This window comes from Suricata suricatta, chromosome 9 (assembly GCF_006229205.1).
Source record: "Suricata suricatta isolate VVHF042 chromosome 9, meerkat_22Aug2017_6uvM2_HiC, whole genome shotgun sequence".
NCBI classification, from domain to species: domain Eukaryota; kingdom Metazoa; phylum Chordata; class Mammalia; order Carnivora; family Herpestidae; genus Suricata; species Suricata suricatta.
Window position 1 is genome coordinate 137720195 of NC_043708.1, and position 18480 is coordinate 137738674.

The following is an 18480-nucleotide window of genomic DNA, read 5'->3' on the forward strand; positions in this document are numbered from 1 at the left end:
TAGTTAAAGTTTTTCAAGTCCATTTATTTATTTTGAGAGAGAGATGGAGAGAGATGGAAAGAGGGAGAGCAAGAGCAGGAGAGGGAGAATCCCACGCAGGCTCCGCACTGTCGGCCCAGAGCCCATGTGGGGCTCAGTCTCACAAACCCTGGGATCGTGACCTAAGCCGAGGTCGAGAGTCAGGTGCTTAGCAGACTCAGTCACCCAGGTGCCCCTTAAACTGTTACTTCAAAACGCGGTGAAACACTAGTACCTGGTCTGGAAACAATGCTACATGAAAATTAAAAGCCATTTTTAGTTCTTATATGAATTTTCTAATTTTAAACCTCTCTTTTGTATCCCGTGTGAAAGCCTCCTCCATGTGAGACATTCAAATACTGTAATTGAAATAAACTGAGAGTCATTAATAAGCCAGGAAGGGTCCTGAGAGATGAAGACAGCTCGGAGTAGCTCTGACTAATTTTTTTTCAATAGCAGTTGGAGGGACTAAGAAAGCAGAGAGATTTCTCCAGGGTCACATGGCTGATGTGTGACAGAGCCGAGGCTAGAAGCCCGATTCCAGACGTGGGGTCCAGGCCCGCTGCGCTGTCTCCCGCGGCGGTGAGAACTCTGCTCTCCTCTCCAGGTCTATTCACGGCTCCCGTGAATCTGGCAGCTGGCCTCTTTTTAGGTTTATAGGAATCACTTGACTTCTGGTACTTAACACCCACGCGGCACGCTGCAGGCATGGCTGGGTGTGCAAAGAAGGAAAAAAAGATCATATTTTAGATAAATGTGAAGAACAACAAAAAACAGGGGCAAGTATGTGGGGCTTCTCATGATTCTTCTTCATTTAGCCATCCGTCTGTCCATCCATCCATATGTCTGTCCATCTGTCCATCCGTCTGTCCATCCATCCATATATCTGTCCATCTGTCCATCCATCCATATATCTGTCCATTTGTCCATCCGTCTGTCCATCCATCCATATATCTGTCCATCTGTCCATCCGTCTGTCCATCCATCCATAAATCTGTCCATTTGTCCATCCGTCTGTCCATCCATCCATATATCTGCCCATCTGTCCATCTGTCTGTCGATCCATCCATATATCTGTCCATCTGTCCATCCATCTGTACATCCCTCTGACGATCCATCCATCTGCCCATGTGTCTATTGTCTGTCCATCTGTCCATTCATCTGACCATCCATCCATCCACCCAAAAGGCATCAATGAGTGCGTCACTTGCCAGGCTTTGTGCTGCTCAAAGGAGGAAGTGACAGGGAATAAGCAGACATGGCTGGTGTCTTCAAGGGACTCGCTGGCTGGCAAGGGACACAGACATCCATCCGTCAGATGGAATCAAGCGCTCGAGTGAGAGCAGCGCCACGAAGCGAACACACAGGCGCAGGCCAGGAATTGTCTCCAAAACAGCACATTTGGTCAGAGGTCTGCAGAATGGGTCGATGTTAACTAGGAGCGGGGGGGTGTTAAGAACATTCTAGGCAGGGGGAGAAGCCCGGGGAAAGCAGGAGGAGGCAGGATGCACCTGAGGAACTGATGGAACAGCCTGACGGCGGCCGTCAGAACAGGAAGGGGAGGCGGGTGGGTGGCACCTCGCCACGGGCCTGCGGGCCACTCACGGGCTCCCAGGAGCGTGCTGGGCCCTCGGCAGGAATCTGGTCTTCGTTCTAAACGCAGTGGGAAGGTACGAAACATCTAGGTGACGGGATTCTGAAAGTGTCCTCTGGGCAGCCGTGTGGGGACGTGTTGGACATGAGCAGGACGTGACAGAGGAGGACGGACCGGCCACGGCAGGCATGTCGGTGAGCAGTAATGGCCGTGGGAGGAGAGGCGGCCGCAGAGACGGAGAGTGGACGACGTGGGGTGCTGTTTAGAGGCAGAAGTGTCCAGAACTGGAGGGTGGGTTGGTCAGGGGGTTACCCGGAGGGCGGAGGTGACGTTCCCCTGGTTCCTGGCGTGACAATTATGTGGACAGCGGCTCCAACGCTTAGGAATGGCAAAATAATCTAACTTATTGGCTCCTTAGATTCTTTATTTGTAGAATTCTTAGTCAAGTAAGAGATTTATTTACCGACACATTTACACTATGTGCCGAGGGCACGGGAGGCAGAGTGCATGTTTGCGCTCCTCCTTATTTTATATGTTTATTTATTTATTTTGAGAGAGAGAGAGGGGAGAGCGAGCGAGTGGGGGAGGGGCCGACAGGGAGAACCCCAAGCAGGCTCCAGGCTCAGCAAGGAGACCAGCGTAGGTAGGGCTCCACCCCACCACCCTGAGGTCATGACCCGAACGGAAATCAGAGTGGGACACTTAGCTGACCGAGCCCCCAGGCACCCCATCATTCTTACTATTTTTGACGCTTACTGAGAGCAGGAACATTTGAAGGGGGGATAACGTGTCCCGTTGGGGACGTGCTGGGTCTGGGTGATCTTCGAGATACGCGCGTGGGGGGTGAAGACATTGCAGTCAGCTCCCCTTCTGAGCTCTGGGGGGTTCACCGTCTGGACGGTGGTGGAGCCTGCGCACTGATCCAGCCCCTGGAGGGGGCACGGGGCAGTCGGCGGAGAGCCCAGCACCGCGTCCTGGAGGAAAACTGAGCGTGGGGTCAGGACCGTGTTGGAGGCAGCGGGGCGTCACGGAGGCGAGGGGTCCTGAAGGTGCTGTGGGGCCTCTTAGATGAGGACCCGCTTTCGTGGGGAGGGTGGACATCAGGGCTGGAGTGAGGGGCCCCCAGACCAGTGTGGGGACGTGAGAGTGCGGCTCCGAGGAGGAGATGCTGTGAAGGAGAGGACGGACGCCCGGTCCAGCCCTCCCCCCGCGAGGGAGGGGCTCCCGGCCCCAGGCACGGTCCTCCCAGTGACACACCGTGACCCTGGACTCGTGGGTCTCCCAGGGGACACTGTCTTGTTGTCGGACGAGTCGTGGTCTTTTCCTGATCTGGGCGTATAAGAGACGCGTAACAACATCCCCAAAGGGGCCAACACGGGCTTCCGGGCGCCGGCTGCCCTCCTGACCTTTTACGCTGTGCCGTCCGCTGGGATGTGGGGCGCGGGGCCCCCCAGATGAAAAGGAACTGTTTCTTCGGGGCACATGGCACCAACGCACCGCTTAACGAACATTCTCCTGGCTCTTGTGCTCTCAGAGCCGCGGGGTCGTGGGAAGGAGCCCGGCCGAAGCCAGGGTGTCTGCGTCTGTAACCTCGGCGTAACTGGGCCCCGTGTGCCCCCCGCCTTTGCGGGGTGCCAGGCAAAAGAGTTAAAAGCCCCTCGGAATAGGAACGTGGAAAACACTGCCGGCTTTCTGTTAGTCTCTTGAAGCCGTCCCAGGGCAGGACGGGAGGCCGGAGCGGGGGTGCCGCTGAGGCCAGCAACTCGGCCTTATCCCCCCCTCCGTGTCTGCGTCTCCCTCTCCGAGAATCCCCCCCAGAGCCCGCACTGCTCCCACCAACCAACGCTCGGCCGAAAGTTCTCCTTGACATTCGCCTCCTCACGCTCCCTTGCCTTGTGTCTCCCTGGACGGCGCCTGCTCAGTGCAGACGGGCTTTCTCCTGGGGACCCCCAGCTGCCCGGACCCCCTCACCCCCGCATCTGAACCGCTCTCCTCTCAAAAAGCAACCCTTCTCACTTCGCTCCCTAAGTTCTGAGAAATGAGAGATTTCTCTTTGGTTATTTCTGCAAAGATCTCGAAGGTGAGCTTGTGTATGAAGGCCTTCCGCCTATTATCTCAGAGTCGAACTCCTACGCTCCCCTCAGGAGCCTTGGGCATGTACGGGACAGCCTCTCATGCAGGGAAGAGTGTTTGGGGTGAAGAAGGGATATTCCCCCGCTGTTACTTCCGCGTGTGGCCAGGAGCGCGGAGCTGGATCGGGCTCCGGGGTCCTGAGGGACACTGACCGGCTGCCCGCTGTCGGACTGCAGGGAAGGGCGCCTCACGCCCGGCCTAATCCGTACCAGCAGCTTGGAGTTCCTCGCCGAGCTCGGGGCTGCCCCACAGCTAGCGAGGTCGCGGCAGGACATTCCGTGCAGCCTGCTGCCCGTCCCGAAGGGCCTCCGGGTGCAGGCGGAGGACGGGGGACGCCCCGCGCCGTGTCCCAGGTGGCCTGGCTCGTGGGGCCGGCCCGAGGCTCTTTGCCCCTTTCTGTCTCGGGCCGGAGGCTCAAGAGGCACCTCTGGACAGAGGCCATGCATGAAAGCACATTCCCTCCTGTCTCCCTGGCTAATGAGGGACTGAATTCCCCGGTTCCCCTCCGCTTTCCAGGAAAGGCTGGGTTCAAGCCGCACACAGATACTAACTCATTCAGTTTGTATCAACCAGTCTGTAAGGTGGGCACGGCGAGGACCCACATTTTAAGGGTGGGCGAAACTGAGGCACAGAGAGGCTGAGTAGTAAGCCTGAGGTCGCTCAGCCCGTAAAGGACAGAGCAGCTTCCGGGCCTCCCTTTCTGTGTGTGTGCTGTTGGCCGTCCCCGTCATGGCCTCTCGGAGGTCAGCTTTCTCCCCCGTCAGCTGGGGCATGAATGAGCAGGATGAAGGAGGCGCATGCAGCAGGTGTGACGCAAGGACGGGTCCCGAGGGTGAAGGCAGGCTCCAGGGTGTTGTCAGTGCACGGCGGGTGCACACTCCTGGGCACGTAGTCGCGGCTCCGTAGCCATTGTTATTACCACTGATTTAGAAACGCCTGGGGCTCAGTCGGTGAAGCATCCGGCTTGGCTCAGGTCATGAGTTCCAGCCCCACGTCAGGCTCTGTGCTGACAGCTCGGAGCCTGGAGCTGCTTCGGATTCTGTGTCTCCCTTTATCTCTGCCCCTCCCCTGCTTGCCCTCTGTCTCTCTCTCAGAAGTAAATAAACGTTTTTATAAAGGAGACAAGAAACCTGGGGCCCACAGGGGCTAAGTGACTCGTTCAAGGTCACGGGAATCGTTGGTCACCTCCGGGGTAAAGAAGTGCTTCCCCGGAGGACCCGTCTCACGGGCACACACTCCATCACTTCCCTCAGGATGTTTAAGGAAAGCCGTTCAGCCAAATGCCACCAGACCCCTGAGCGCGCCTCTCCGGGGGTGAGAACGGGCTGCAGCGGCGCCGTGATGATCGCCATCACCCGCCGCCGCGGGCGGTTCGCTGGTCCATGCACACAGCCCGCGGAGCCGGGCATACTTGCCGTCTTATTTAACATGTAAGGAATTTTCTGGGTCCTGATGCCGCCAGAATGTCAGCAGAGTTAATGGCAGATGTGGTTGTGGAAACGTTCTGTATTTTTAGACAACCTTTAATTAAAACACTTTGTGTGTCTCGGGGACCAAATCATATGCTGCCACTTGAAGGCTGTCAGAAGGGGAAAAAGTATACAGAGCTTCTAAAAGCAGCGTTGCTTATTTTTATCTGCGACGGAGTTAGGGAGCCTTTGCAGGGACAAAGCTATCTCTTGCTGCAAAATTATATGAATTTAACCACAGGGCCCGTGCGTGAACCCTGGACACGCGGTGCCTAATTTGTTACACATTGTGCTTAATTTGCTACAGTCCCTGCAGCCTCGGGTCGGCCTGGGGGCGGGGACCTCGGCGTCGGACCCCAGCCGCTCCTGACCTGGGAGACCTTTCGGAGACGTGGATACCAGGCTGCTCAGCCTGGAGCCCCGGCCCCGGGTGGTTTGCAAGCCGGCGGCCGTGCAGGTTCGCTGCTGTTGCGAGCGGCCGTAAACAGAGTCCCGGAGGCGTGGGCGTTTTGACACGGCCGCACGCTTGGAAGCAAGCACGTTAGAATGTAAAAATCGTGCCTTCGTGGCCAAGTGCTGAGCACAACACAGTCCTCGGGGTGGCTCGGTTCCCGAACCCCGCCCGCCCAGCGGAGGGTCGGGTGATTCCGAATTCCCGACACGCCTCCTTCGGGGGTGCGGCCCGATTCCTAACTCCCCGCCCTTAGGGTGTGGACTGGCCGCGGCTCCTCCCCCAGAGAATGAAGAGGAAAGATGGTCTCCGTTTCCAAGACCAGGGGATGGGAGACAGCAGGGCTTCCTGCTTGCTCCTTCTTCGGCAGCTCCCCCTGCAGGGGCGGCTGCACCGCGGGGACCCCGGAGGGCGCAATCCCGGCCGACTTCTTGGCTGCGGCCCCGGGAGAAGTCCGCGCCGGAACCACCGGATTCCCGGCCAACAGAACCTGCTACCGAATCGAGGCTGCTGTTTTCGGTCCCTGAGGGTCGGGCCATTCTTCACGCAGCGACAGGCATCCAGTGTGCGTCCCTAAGGCCCAGCCGCCTTCACATTGGTGTGGCCTGTCGCCCGGGCCGGCACCTTCATCATCTCCCTGCACCTGCACATCCCGGGGCCTCACCCACACTCAGGGGATGAAACCGCAGCCGCGGGGGGCGCTTCAGGATCTGAGGGTCATCCTTCCGCAGACTTCAGCAACTTCAGTCACTTGTTTGGTAAACGGCGAGTCTGAAAGATGTTTTAGGGATTTTCACCATGTACCCCGGGTGGCATCCAGCCTCCTGCTTTGCCCGGAACGTGGGTGGGGGGCACGGCGTGCTCCCCACATCGCGGAGGTCAGAGAATTTTAGTCCTTCCTTATCCATTACATTGTTCTGGGGCCGTGGCTTTTCTGGGCGGTGTGTCGCTGCCTCCGTGGCATCAGGTGGCCGTTCTGCACCCTGGGCCGCAGAATGAGCAGACTTCCGGGGCAGGGGTGCGCGGGAACGTGCTGCTGAGGGTAAGCCAGAATCCCAAAACACTTGGTGTTCTCTCCCCCGTGTTTAGGGTGCGGCGAGGGGGGGTGTGAAACGCAGCCCGTGCACGGTGACTGTCCCTCACCGTTGTGTCCACCCCCCTGTGCTGGCAGGTGCTGTCACCAGGTGCCCGCACGGAGGGGAGGACCTTCTGTGACCTCACAGCACCGGCCGGACGCACGTTCCTTGGGAAAGTCTCGTTCCCAAGACGAAGCAGGGTCACACCTGATAATGAAGAGACACTATTCAAAAAGAGCGCATAAAGGACACCAGGAATTCTTTGACGAGACGCTAATGATCCCGCATCCAGTGGGAAACGGTCTCAGACGCCTCGTTTTTTTGCAGAGTGTTTACATCGGGGGAACCGGAGGCCGCCGACCTGACCCGGCGCGGGTTTGACGCTCGCTGAGCGAACAGCCGACTTTCTGCGACGTGAGTGACGGCAGGACGGGCGCGATTGGTTTAGAGCCACCATCCCTGGCGTTTAATAGATGTGGGCAGAGTTTTTTTTTTTTTTAAAGAACAGACTGATCCGCAGTGAAGGAAGTGTGTCAGACGTGGGAACCTGAAATACCAAAGTAAAGAAAGCACTTGAGAAAAATACAGTGAAAGGATCAAAGGTTTTTTTTTTTTAATTTATACATTTAGTTATTGAATGTGGCCTCAAAAACGAATTCCTCTTTCTCAGTTTTCGACTCCGTTCTCAAGGTAGAGTGGCATTCGTCCCGCGGCTGGTTCAGGGAGCACTGTAGGACACGAGGGGCCTGGGACGGAAGGTTCTGGAATCCCTCGGGCTGGCCATTCGCTGTCCTCTCCAGGGGGGCCTCGTGTGTCCACTGGGGCGGCCCCAGGAGAGAGAGAGCCTGGGACGGCCGGGAGCAAGGGGAGCGTGCCTGGTATGCGCGTGGGAGCGGGTGTCACTTCATGCAGAGCTTGATCCTGTAACTCAAGATGTGGTCATGGGACCAGTGTCCCCGTGCCAACCCAGGACCAGTTAGCCCGGTGTGTGCGGAGCAGATGCCCGGCTTGGGGGTTCGGGTAGAGTGTGTCAGGGCAGGGTCAGCGTGTCTGCACAGCTCTGGGGACCCTCCTGATGTGTGACCCGGCTGGAAGCGCAAGGCGGCGGGAGAGCCGCAGAGAGGAGGCTTGAGAGAGGCTTCCAGACCCTGTGTCCTGACCGCGCTGGGTGGACGCAGGGCCGGCGGAAGGGGAAGGATGTCCTCTGCTTTGGGACTCGCTTTCCCAGCTGCGGAGGGTGGCAGGACATGGCTTCCTTTCCCTCTGAACCAGCGGGTCCCAGAGAGAACACGGACTCAGAGTGGGGCTGTGAACGCAGGAGAGGTGTGAACACTGGACCCCCGCCCGGTGGGGCAGAAAGCAGAGGATTCCGGAGGTGTTCCCCAGCCCGTGGGGCCCCAGGGAACCGGCTCTTTCCCGTCGCATCAGGGAAGAGGGAACACGTTTGTCGCTGGATCTTGGTGGCTGTCAGAGAAGTAGTGGCCACTGGACCTCCAGTTTTACAGAAGGTGGGTGCCGCCCTCACTACTGAGGAGGGCCAGGGGCTGACGGGCCTGGTGGCCCAGGGGCTGAGGGGCCCGGTGACCGAGGGGCTGAGGGGCCCGGTGGCCCAGGGGCTGAGGGACCGGGTGGCCCAGGGGCTGAGGGCCCGGTGGTCCAGGGGCTGAGGGGCCGGGTGGCCCAGGGGTTGAGGGGCCGGGTGGCCCAGGGGCTGAGGGGCTAGGTCGCCCAGCCATAGGCAAGCACCTGCTCTTTGTGGACACGTAACTAAAGCCAACTTACACTTTACACATTTCTATTTCAAATCAAGCTTTGAGGACTAGATGGGAAGACACATATATCCATCACTCAGCTCTATACTGAGGACCTGCGGGCACCAGTGACTGACGTGGGCTAACGAGACGGGAAGGCTTCTTACAGGTGGCCCCAGCTGGGGGGCCCACGGGCTGGGGCAGGGGGCGCCCTGGGTGCTAGCAAGACCCCAGGTGGTCTTGGGGAAGGAAGAGCATGTGCAGAGGCGGGGGCAGCGGTGAGGCAGACAGTGGACCTTTGGCAACTGGCTGCAGTTTGGGACGTGGTGAGAAAGTGGGAGGAAGGCGGGGACCCGGGACAGCTCCTGAGAGGCTGCAGAGCGCTGGAGAGCGAGGCCCAGGACTCGGGGAGACGTTCTCCAGGCATTTGGAGATGGGAGAGGAATGAGGATTGTTCTAGAACAGCAAGCGGGGCAGAGAAGCTGGAGGCAGACAGTCCTGGGCCTCGCACCCCCGCAGGCTGCACGCATGACGTGTCCCCGAGGTGAGAGTGAGTCAGAGGGAGACCCCCGAGTCCCTCCAGGTGGCCGGAGTCGGTGTGTTTCAGGCATAGAGGCAAGGAAAACGCAAGGAAAGCAGATCGGGGGGCAGAGGAGGGCTCAGCTTGGGGTGTGGGGAGTCGGAGACACTGCGGAGCTGGGAGGGTGCCGGGGGCTGGCAGGTCGGGGGAAAGTCAGGACCAGGAGGAGGAAGGCCTGGGGTGTGAATTCAGGAGGCGTTTGCATAAAGCAGTAGACGGGGCTGGTGAGTGGCTGGTCTGGGGACGGCGGTGGCCCGAGTTACTGAGCACCAGCGGCGATCTTAGGCCCCGCGCCAGGCGGCACGTCCGCTCGGGCCCTGAGGCAGCTCGGAGCAGACCCGACTGTCCTGGCTTGGGGGCTCGGGGCTGGGCTGACACTGAGGGTCAGGTCCGTACGACTCTCCACATCCAGCGTGCTACAAACTAGACATCATCTTATGTTTTAAACGTGTATTTATTTGTTTATTTATTTTGAGAGAGAGAGAGAGAGAGAGCATGAGTGAGAGAGGGTGCAGAGGGGAGGGAGAGAGAGAGAATCCCAAGCAGGCTCCACGTTGTCACCAGAGCCCGATTCGGGGCTCAGTCCCACCAACCATGAGGTCATGACCTGAGCTGAAATCAAGAGTCACACACTTCGCTGACTGAGCCCCCCCAGCGTCCCTAGGAATAATTTTAAAACCAAAAAATTAGGAAAGACAAAAAGACAGTCTTTTGAGTTGAGTCTATTCAGCCTTACTATTCTCCTATTTGCACCTTGAGAATTCATCCCGGGCGAGCATCCGTCCAGGGCCCGTTGACTGCGAAAATACCAACGTAAGAAAAAGAACACAAACTTCACAGTCATTTCAGCTACACGTGGAGTCGAATTCCTGCCCTGCCGCTTATGAGCCGTGTTCATTAAACCATCTGATTCTCAATTCTCTCTTATGAAAATGGTAACAAACAGGATACCGCCCAGGAAACGCGGAACAGGCAGCTGAGGTCTGCTTTCTCTCCCCTTTATCGCCTTTTCCGCTAGCGGGGGTTCAGGGTCCGAGCATTTATTCCATATTCCAACGGCCGCCAGCCCTCGCCCCCGGGGGTTACTGGGAGGGGCTAGGCAGGAAAAGTGATCTCATGGAAGCAGAATTCTGTGCTATTAGAGTGATAGGCAGAGCCCTGACCCCCCCACCCCCAAAGATGCCCGGGTCTCAGCCCCCAGAGTCTGTGCCGGTGGTGGGGTAAGTGGCGTTGGGGGTAAGGTTGCAGGAGGACACAGTCGTGGAATCACATGACCTCAGGACAGGGGGGTTGTGCCGGGTCAGCCGGGCGGGCCCAGAGCAGTCAGGAGCCCACAGACACGGAGTGCAAGCAGGGACCGGGTCGTGGAGGCACAGCCGTGTGAGGAGGAGGAGGAGGAGGAGGAAGGAACGTGGGGGCCTCGAGGAGCCGGGAAACGGAAGGAAACGTTCTCCCCTGGAATCCGGGAGGGGCAGCGCCTTGCCAACAAGCTGGCTTCTGCCGGGCGAGCCCCATTTTGGGCTTCAGACCTGTGAACGGGAACGCGTTTGCAGGGAAATGCGTCTGCCATCGACGTAGCACTGAAGGTGATCTGCTCTAGCAATGCTGGGAAATGGGACAAATGACGCGCTGGAAGGGACCACGCGGGCAGTGCTGCCCGGAGCCGCGGTCCTGCTCGCGTGGACACGCGGGAAGGAGCGACCCCCTGGGCGGGGATGTGCCTGCGGGCGGGGGGCTGTTCGGTCGGTCCCCGGGGTCTTCCTGACCCCGACCGCTGACGGCAGAGCGAGGGCGGAGCCTTCCCCCAGGATGACCGAGCACAGCACCTTCCGGGTTGAGCGAGGCGTGCCTGTCTTCACCGGGTCTCCTTTCCCACACCGTCTGGTCTGGAGCTCAGAGCTTTCTGGGGACTGGCCGGCAGGTGCCGCGGCCTCTCCCAGCCCCTCTGTCTCTCCCTCTCTGATCTGCTTCAGTCTCGCACCCCTTCCACACGTCCCCCCTTCCCACGAGCCACCCACCCCGTCTCGAGCCGCATGCCTGGGTCCCTGAGCTCTAGACTCAGCTCTCAGGATTTTTGCCTGCAAAGGCTCCAATTTTATTTCACAAACGAAGTCTTTACTAGCTATATATATATTATAAATGTAGCTCTCCAGCGTCTGATACGCTACTTCTAGATCTGCGCGCATCTGAAATATGTGAGGATGCTTTTCTTTCTCTGCAAACCACTTGGCCTGAGCGACCCCGGGGAGGCCCTTCCCCTGACCCGGGCACCGCTCCGCCAGAGGGGGCGGCAGTGGCCAAGGGACGCTGGAGCTTAGGACCCGCCTCACCGCTCGCAGGCCCCGGGACCAGCCCCCCGGGCCGTCTGCGTGAGCCGTCAGCGCTGGCTCCGTCCGCTGGGCTGCGGTGTGGCTGACAGCTTGCAGTGAGGACGTACGTCCTATGGAAGGACCTGCTTCAGCTCCTGCAGAACGTTGGTTTCCGAGGAAGCTTCCAGCCCAAAAGGCCTCATTTCCTTGAAGGCGGAGCGGAGGATGCTGTGCCGTGGTGCCGGGCGCGCAGGGGCTGGTGAACCTCCCAGGCCACTGGCCGCACCGTCTCCCGGCGGCCCAGCCCCCTCCCGAGGTTATGACTGTCATGTCGTGAAAAATCCGTGCTGCTCTGTGTTTCCGCCGTCGCTAGATTCCCAGCAATAAAATCCCCCCCAACCAAACCATAACGCCGCCCGCTCCCCAAAAGCCCAAATGGCTTTATTTAAAAAAACAAAAGACATCAAGAGCAAAGGGAAGTGAAGAAATTTAATCGGATGTCAGAGGAATGAAGACTTTTCATTATATACGGTTTTAATAACAAACATGATATGTTAGAATATTACTTTTAAAGGTGTCAAGCCAAAAGCCCTGGAAGAGTTTTCCATTTGCTTGCCTTTCTTAAAAAAAAAAAAAAAGGTCATTGTATTTGTGTCAGTATTACATGGTTTTGGTTTAAATTGACTTTCATTCTAAAGATGCTGTATTTTGGGGCGCCTGGGTGGCTCAGTCAGTTTAGCGCCTGACCAGGTCACGGCGTGATCTCATGGGTCGAGCCCCGCGTCGGGCTCTGCGCTGACAGCCCAGAGCCTGGAGGCTGCTTCAGACCCTGCGTCTCCCTCTCTCTGCCCCTCCCCTGCTCTCACTCTCTCAAAAATAAAGAAACCTTAAAGAAACCTAAATTGCTATATTCCTTCCACCAGCGTTTCCACTTCTGGCCCTGTATCCATGTGCTTCTTGGATGTCCAGGGGCCTGTGGCCAGCAGCGCTGATGGGAATCTGGGCTGCAGGTCTGTGTGGCTGCTAAGGTCAGTTTACTGCCTCTCAGGGATAGACTTCCTTCCCTCCCTGTCCTGCTGGGCATGAAAAGCCACCCTCCCTGCGCTGCTGGACCAGGGGCGGGGTCCGGGACACTTCCCCCTCACTCTTGTCCCACGGGGGGTGTAGCCTCTCATCATCAGGCACAATGGGGGTGAGCAGGGGCTCGGCAGACTCCTTGGGGTGGGCGACCCTTGGCGTTCATTTCTGCCCCTTGGCCTCTGGCCCGAAGGCCGGGAAATGAGTAGCTGAGTTTCTCTGCTCGGGTGAGTGGCCAGTGGGGGCCAGATCCTCTCACTGGATCCTTGACTTCTTCTCCGTTTGGGCCTGTTGATGACAGAGCGAACCCCGAGACAGTGTCGGGGGGCAGGCCGGAGCATGGCTCGAAGCAGAGAGAAGAAAGGGTAATCGACATAATAATGGCGGTTGGGGGTGGAACTGTGTCTCCAAAAACATGCCACCGTCCTAACCCGCAGGAGCCGTGAACGTGACCTGATTTGGAAAGAGGGTCTTTGCAGATCATCAGGTGAAAAGGGTAAGTTAAGGTCATCGGGGTGGGCCCTGATCCAATATGGCTCCGCCCTTGTCATAAGGGGACCATGGACATGAGGGACCCCCGGGGTTGAGGAGGAGCCTGTGAACCAGACTCACTGCCCACAAGCCAGGGAACCGCTCCGGCTGCCAGAGGCTGGGAGACAGGGGCAGATTCCGCCCTTCCGTCCCTGCCGACCCCTTGGTTCCGGACGTCTAGCCACCCAGTTCGCGGTGCTCTGGGCATCGGCCCCAGCACACCCATACGGTCTGGAGATTGAGGCCCGAAAGGTAAGTAGAAACAGTCTAAGCACCTGGTCAGGGGAGGCATCTCAGGCCACGCTTGGGGGGGGCTGCGAGTCTCAGGGGACAGTCCCTCTGGGCACGTGAAGCCCGACTCTGAGGACCGGGGAGGGGGTGCAGCTGGTGAGGCCGGCCTGGGCCGGATCAGGACACACATTTTTTTCTCGGTCATTTTATTCTGAGCACAGTCGGGAGGTCACTCTTGGAGAGTTTAGGCGGGAGCAGGTGAGCAAGGCAGTTCTGTCATATTCTAGAACTGCGTGCTTGAAGGGCTGAAAAGAGCTGGGAAGGGGAGGCTGACGACCCGGGCCCTTATTTGGGGGCTACTTTTGTGGCCCTGCAGCAGGGCAGGACAAGAGCCTGAACTAAGGCAGTGGTGGTGGTCTAGAGAAGGCTGGGGCCTGGGGGCTGGCTGACTTGGGGAGCTGGGGGTGGTCACCAGGCGTCTGGCTTGGGGTCTTGAGGGAAGAATGGTACCACGCAGGAAAAAGGGGGAACAAACTTTAAGGAACAGGGTAGATCTGAGTTCTGCGTGCTTCTGGACTTTGGAAAGAAATAGGCAGTTACAGTTAGAGGTCTGGAATCCAGGGACAGATCTGGTTTGGAAATAGAGTCATTACTTAAAGGGGGTAATTAAAGCCAGGACTGTGGCTATGTCAACCAAAGAAAATAGGGCGGAAACAGAAGAGAACCGAGGATGTAATCTTGGGAAAGAGCAAAATGTAGGAGATGGGTAGAGGAAAGGGACCCCAAGGGGGGCCATCAGGGAGGTAGAGAGAGACCAGGAGAGGGCCCTGGATGGAAATGTAAGACCGGGCACTGGCCGATGGGCGCAGATGCAGTAGAAAAGTCCAACAGGCACAAGCCTGAAAGTACAGTCAGGTTGGGCAGCTCAGGGTGGCTGGTGACTGGGCGGAGGGCATCTCCGAATGAAGAGTAGGACACAGTCGAGCCTGGGGGGCTGGGGGAGAGCGTGGGGAAGGAGAACGCGGAGCCGTCTTATGGAGACTCCCCATCCAGGAAGCCGGCCAGGGGGGGAAGATGAGGCCGGATGGCAGCTGGGGGCGGGGGCAGGGGAGGAGGTCCCTGTAGACGGAGAAGGTGAGGTCAGCGCCCAGGGAGAAGCAGAGTCCAAAGCTGTGGAGAGAGGGCGGTCACCCGCGCCATGGCCCACCTCACTCGTGTGAGGGCAAACGTGTCCTCTCCCAACCCTGGATCATCAGTCTTACTTTGCTCACGCAAGTTTAGATCTCTGTCCTAGGAATTTTGTCAACAGGGCCGGTGAAGCGGTGACGGAGTTCTCTGATTGAGGATCCTGAAAGTTCCATGCTCTGTGTGGTCTGCCTGCCGCAGGAGGAGACCCCAAGTGGCAGGGAAGGGCCCCCGGGGACCCGAGGAAGGCTGACGCCCCACGTGATCCGCAGGCATCTTGTAAATAGTTACCAAGAGACAGCGTAGCCGTCAGGGGCCTTGGCCTGTGAGAGACCTGTACTGTCCTGCTCAGTCCTTGGCTCTGGGGGTCACGGTGCGTTTTCCTTGCCTGCCTAGAAGACCATCTGGTTCTCTCCCGGGGCCACAGGGTTTTTACAGGGCTGACCCTGTAAAACAAAGGTTTTCAAATTTAAAGCAGAACTTTTAAAAAGTCGTTTTCCCACAAATTATTCAAACACCAAATGATTTGTTTCAGAATTTGGTAGCATTAGACCTTGGAAGGAGGGGGCTATTGTGCCTTAACCTTCCCCCAGACCCCGCACTTCAGTTTCCAACAGAAGAGGGGACCAAGCACGTACTGAAAGTCACGTGCCATTCTACGTGCTTTCACTCGGGTTGTCTCATGGAATTGTCATGCTATGTTTGCAGTAGAGATGACTTCATCCTGTTTTTTTTTCTTTCACATGAGGAAGTGATAATGATTTGTAGGTGAGGGAGCTTGGATTCAAATTCAGCTCAGTCTCCATCCATCCCCCTCCCCCGCAACCTTGTTCAGCAGCTTGGAAGTCAAGACCATGTGAGGTGTCTAGGAAAGAACACAGCAGAAATGCAAAATATTTCTTGCGCAGGAAGGGCAATCTCTTGCAGAATAATCTGACTTCCTTTGAAATAGAGGTGACCCCGGGCCCTTGGTAATTGGGAAATAAACTCTATGGTTCCCATTGCAAATCCTGCAGAAGCTCAGATATAGGCGAGCTCTCCGCCGGCTGTTATAGTCAGAATGACTTCCTGAGGAAAACGAAGCTGGAACTTGGCTTTGGAGGAGGACGGAGAGTTTGAGAAGGTAAAAGGCCATTTTATATCAAAGCACCTTATAGACAGAGTCACGGATGGGGATTAGTAAGAGTTCTGCAAAATGCTTAAGACGCTGGCTGGACATCAGTGAAGGTTAAAGCATGAAGGTTTGATCCATTAAGGCAATCAAGATGCGCTAGACCCCAATACGGTAGACAAGAGGGTGCTTATGCAAAATTTGGGCAGGGACCATTTCCCTTCCTTCCTTCCACCCACCCACCCATCCACGCACCCATGCACCACACTCCATGTGCCCACAGATCCATCCATCCATCCACTCACCCATTCATCCGTCTATCCCATACACCCTGAATGGGGATTGCCTACGAGCCTGCCTATTTGGAAACGAGAGATTAAAACACATGTGGCTGACGTTCTCAGGAGACTGTGAACAGGGCCACCAGAAGAGCAGGATTCTACAGAGGAAGGAGACAACTTCTTATTTGTCTGTTGAACTTCACACTCACCCTTCCTGGTCCACCTCCTCCCATAGCTTCTTCGTCAACGAGAATTACTTTTGAAGATGTCCCGTGTCCTTAGCTGGACTATGAACTCAGAGAAAGCAAAGAATGGACCTTGTTCATCTTGTAAATGTGAACAATTTGAAAATCCCTGTATCCAAGAGCTAAACTTCGAGGATCTGTTATGTGTCAGGAATGATGCTCCTTGCCAGAGGCACATACTTTTTTGTAGGTTGGAACTGATATAAAGAGAGAGAGTTGGACGTCTCCAAGGTCCATTCCTACCACAGCAGGCATAGCTTTACGGATCCCTGTTGGGCAAAGGAGGGATGAGCCTCCTAGGTTTGGAGCGGGCGCTGAGGAGGCCCAGCAGCACCACGGAGCCAGATGGTACTTGGAAGGGGGTGTTGGCTGTTCGGGCGGGTGTCAACAGCAGCAGCAAGACTGACATGGGGAGTAGAGCTTTCTAAAGAGGTGCCCCCGGGCCACACGTGGGGGCACTAACACCCAGTCTGGTGGATGCCTGCACCGTTTTGCCTTCTTACTGCACTCAGGTCCCTTCTCCTGTGGATGTGCCCACGCGGCCCTTTGCATGCCGGGAACCCGCTGGGGGAGGAGCTAGTTGGTTCAGTCCCATCAAGGATGCGGTCCCCTGATTTCTTGCAGGGCTCTACTGGCTTTGAAAGCACCAGCAAGTGGAATTCCCTGAGATTCTTAGTCTCTGAATTTATTCTTAGCTTACACGCTGATGAACTCTTGCTTAATTCCTGAAACATGGAAGGAGCCCTCTGCAGAGATGGAAGACGTAAGACAGGTCAAAAGAGCATTGCCCTGCGGCATCTTTCTCATTGTGCAATGCCTTACCGCTATTGTTTTATTCATTTAAGAGTAGCTGTTGAAATAGTAATGGAAAGAACTAGATTTCCCAGGCACGAGCTGTCGGTCCCCGTTGTGAGTTCTGAAATCAATGCCATGGGATTGATGAGGACAGATAGTCTGACATGTCATGACTTAGAAACGCTTCAAGTAACTCATGTGACCGAGGACGCTATGTCCATATTCGCGTGAGCCAACATGCCTTTTCATTTTATTTTATTTTACTTTACTTTATTATTTTATTTGGGAAAATAGGCATGTTGAACGGCAGGGTGCGTGTCTCTGGAATGCCAGACCAGGCTCATGTGTTTTCTTAAATGTCGCTGATCCTGTAGATATTTCTCATCCGCAGATTTACATAAATGTGCTTCTGCTGAATGAACATACGAATTCGTGTCTCATTATAAAGCCCCTTTATCTGACAATTGCACCTGTCACAGTGTCCTCCATTTGCTTAACTGAAGATATTTTTCTGAGGTCATTTGTTTTTCTTCCTTGGGTTAAAGTTTCCCCACAACCTTCCTTTCTGCTCGCAACAGCAGAGGTTCTCCGCAGGCCTGAGGACGAGCAGGGAGGGCACACTCCGTCTTGGAGTCTTGGGTGGTTTTCCCCACGGGGCAGATACGTTTCCTTCTTCAGGTCTTGTAATTCACTTGAAAATGTACATTTACTCACACTAATAAAATTTTCTTCCAGCCATATATTTTCCCGCTTTACATCATCTCATTAAGCCCTAGAATCCCTCAAGCCTGAATTTCCCCCAAAGATTGTGAGAAATTTGTGACTGGCTCCATAAAATAAGTTCTTATTCTGTGAGGGTCTAAAAATAGTTGTACCAAACTGCAAAAACATATTGCAAGTGACTCAGATGAATGCTTTTCTTCTGTGTTCAGGAGCTATTAGGTGATGGGATGGGAGGAAGCCTGAGGTCATCTGGGCAAGGCTTTCACTTTGCAGATAAGAAAACAGAGTCTCTGGGACGTAAAGTGATTCTCTCATGGTCTCGAGCCCTGGGACACTCATCTCGGGCTTCCCCACTGTGAAGAGAAAATGTCCAATTTGCGTGCTTGGAAAGCAGGGGAGTGGGACATCTGGAATCCTGCAGACTTGGACTAAAATCTCACCCTGAGGGGAGCCTGGGGGCTCAGTCAGTTGAGCATCTGACTCTTGATTTTGGCTCAGGTCATGATCTCACGGTCTGTGGGTTCAAGCCCCATGTCTGGCTCTGTGCTGACAGCTCAGAGCCTGGAGCCTGCTTCAGATTCTATGTTTCCTGCTCTCTCTGGCCCTCCCCCACTCATGCTCACTCTCTCTGTCTCAAAAATAATCATTGGGAAAAATTTTTTAACTTGTTTAGTGTCTCTGTTGACCTTGGAAAATCTCAGCAGGTCTCAGTTTACTCATTTCTAAAATGGGTGTAATAGTAGTAAACTCCTTGTTGAGTAAGTGACATATATCCATGCAAAAAGACCAACTCAATGTCTAGCATGTACTAACTGTCCAACAACTGATAGGTAAGGTTCCTATTGTTTTCCTGAGGATCGGATAAAGACTGAATATTTATAGTACTAGAATGAAGTGATCTGAAAAAAGTGATTGGCTTC

The 18480-nt window shown here is 55.9% G+C and overlaps 1 protein-coding gene and 1 long non-coding RNA gene across 2 annotated transcripts in view; both read left to right on the forward strand.

Moving 5' to 3' along the window:
* MEX3B (mex-3 RNA binding family member B) overlaps positions 1-5179 on the forward strand; it is a 74780-nt gene extending 69601 nt beyond the window's left edge. The window contains exons 4-5 of the mRNA XM_029952312.1: positions 3922-4098; positions 4999-5179. Coding sequence (XP_029808172.1) covers positions 3922-4098; positions 4999-5179 — 358 coding nt within the window. The remainder of the gene's footprint in view (positions 1-3921; positions 4099-4998) is intronic.
* Positions 5180-8474: 3295 nt separating this feature from the next.
* Positions 8475-9989, forward strand: LOC115302870. The gene is made up of 2 exons (XR_003913676.1): positions 8475-8661; positions 9832-9989. It is a non-coding gene; the product is annotated as an uncharacterized LOC115302870 (long non-coding RNA).
* The last annotated feature ends 8491 nt before the right edge of the window (positions 9990-18480 follow it).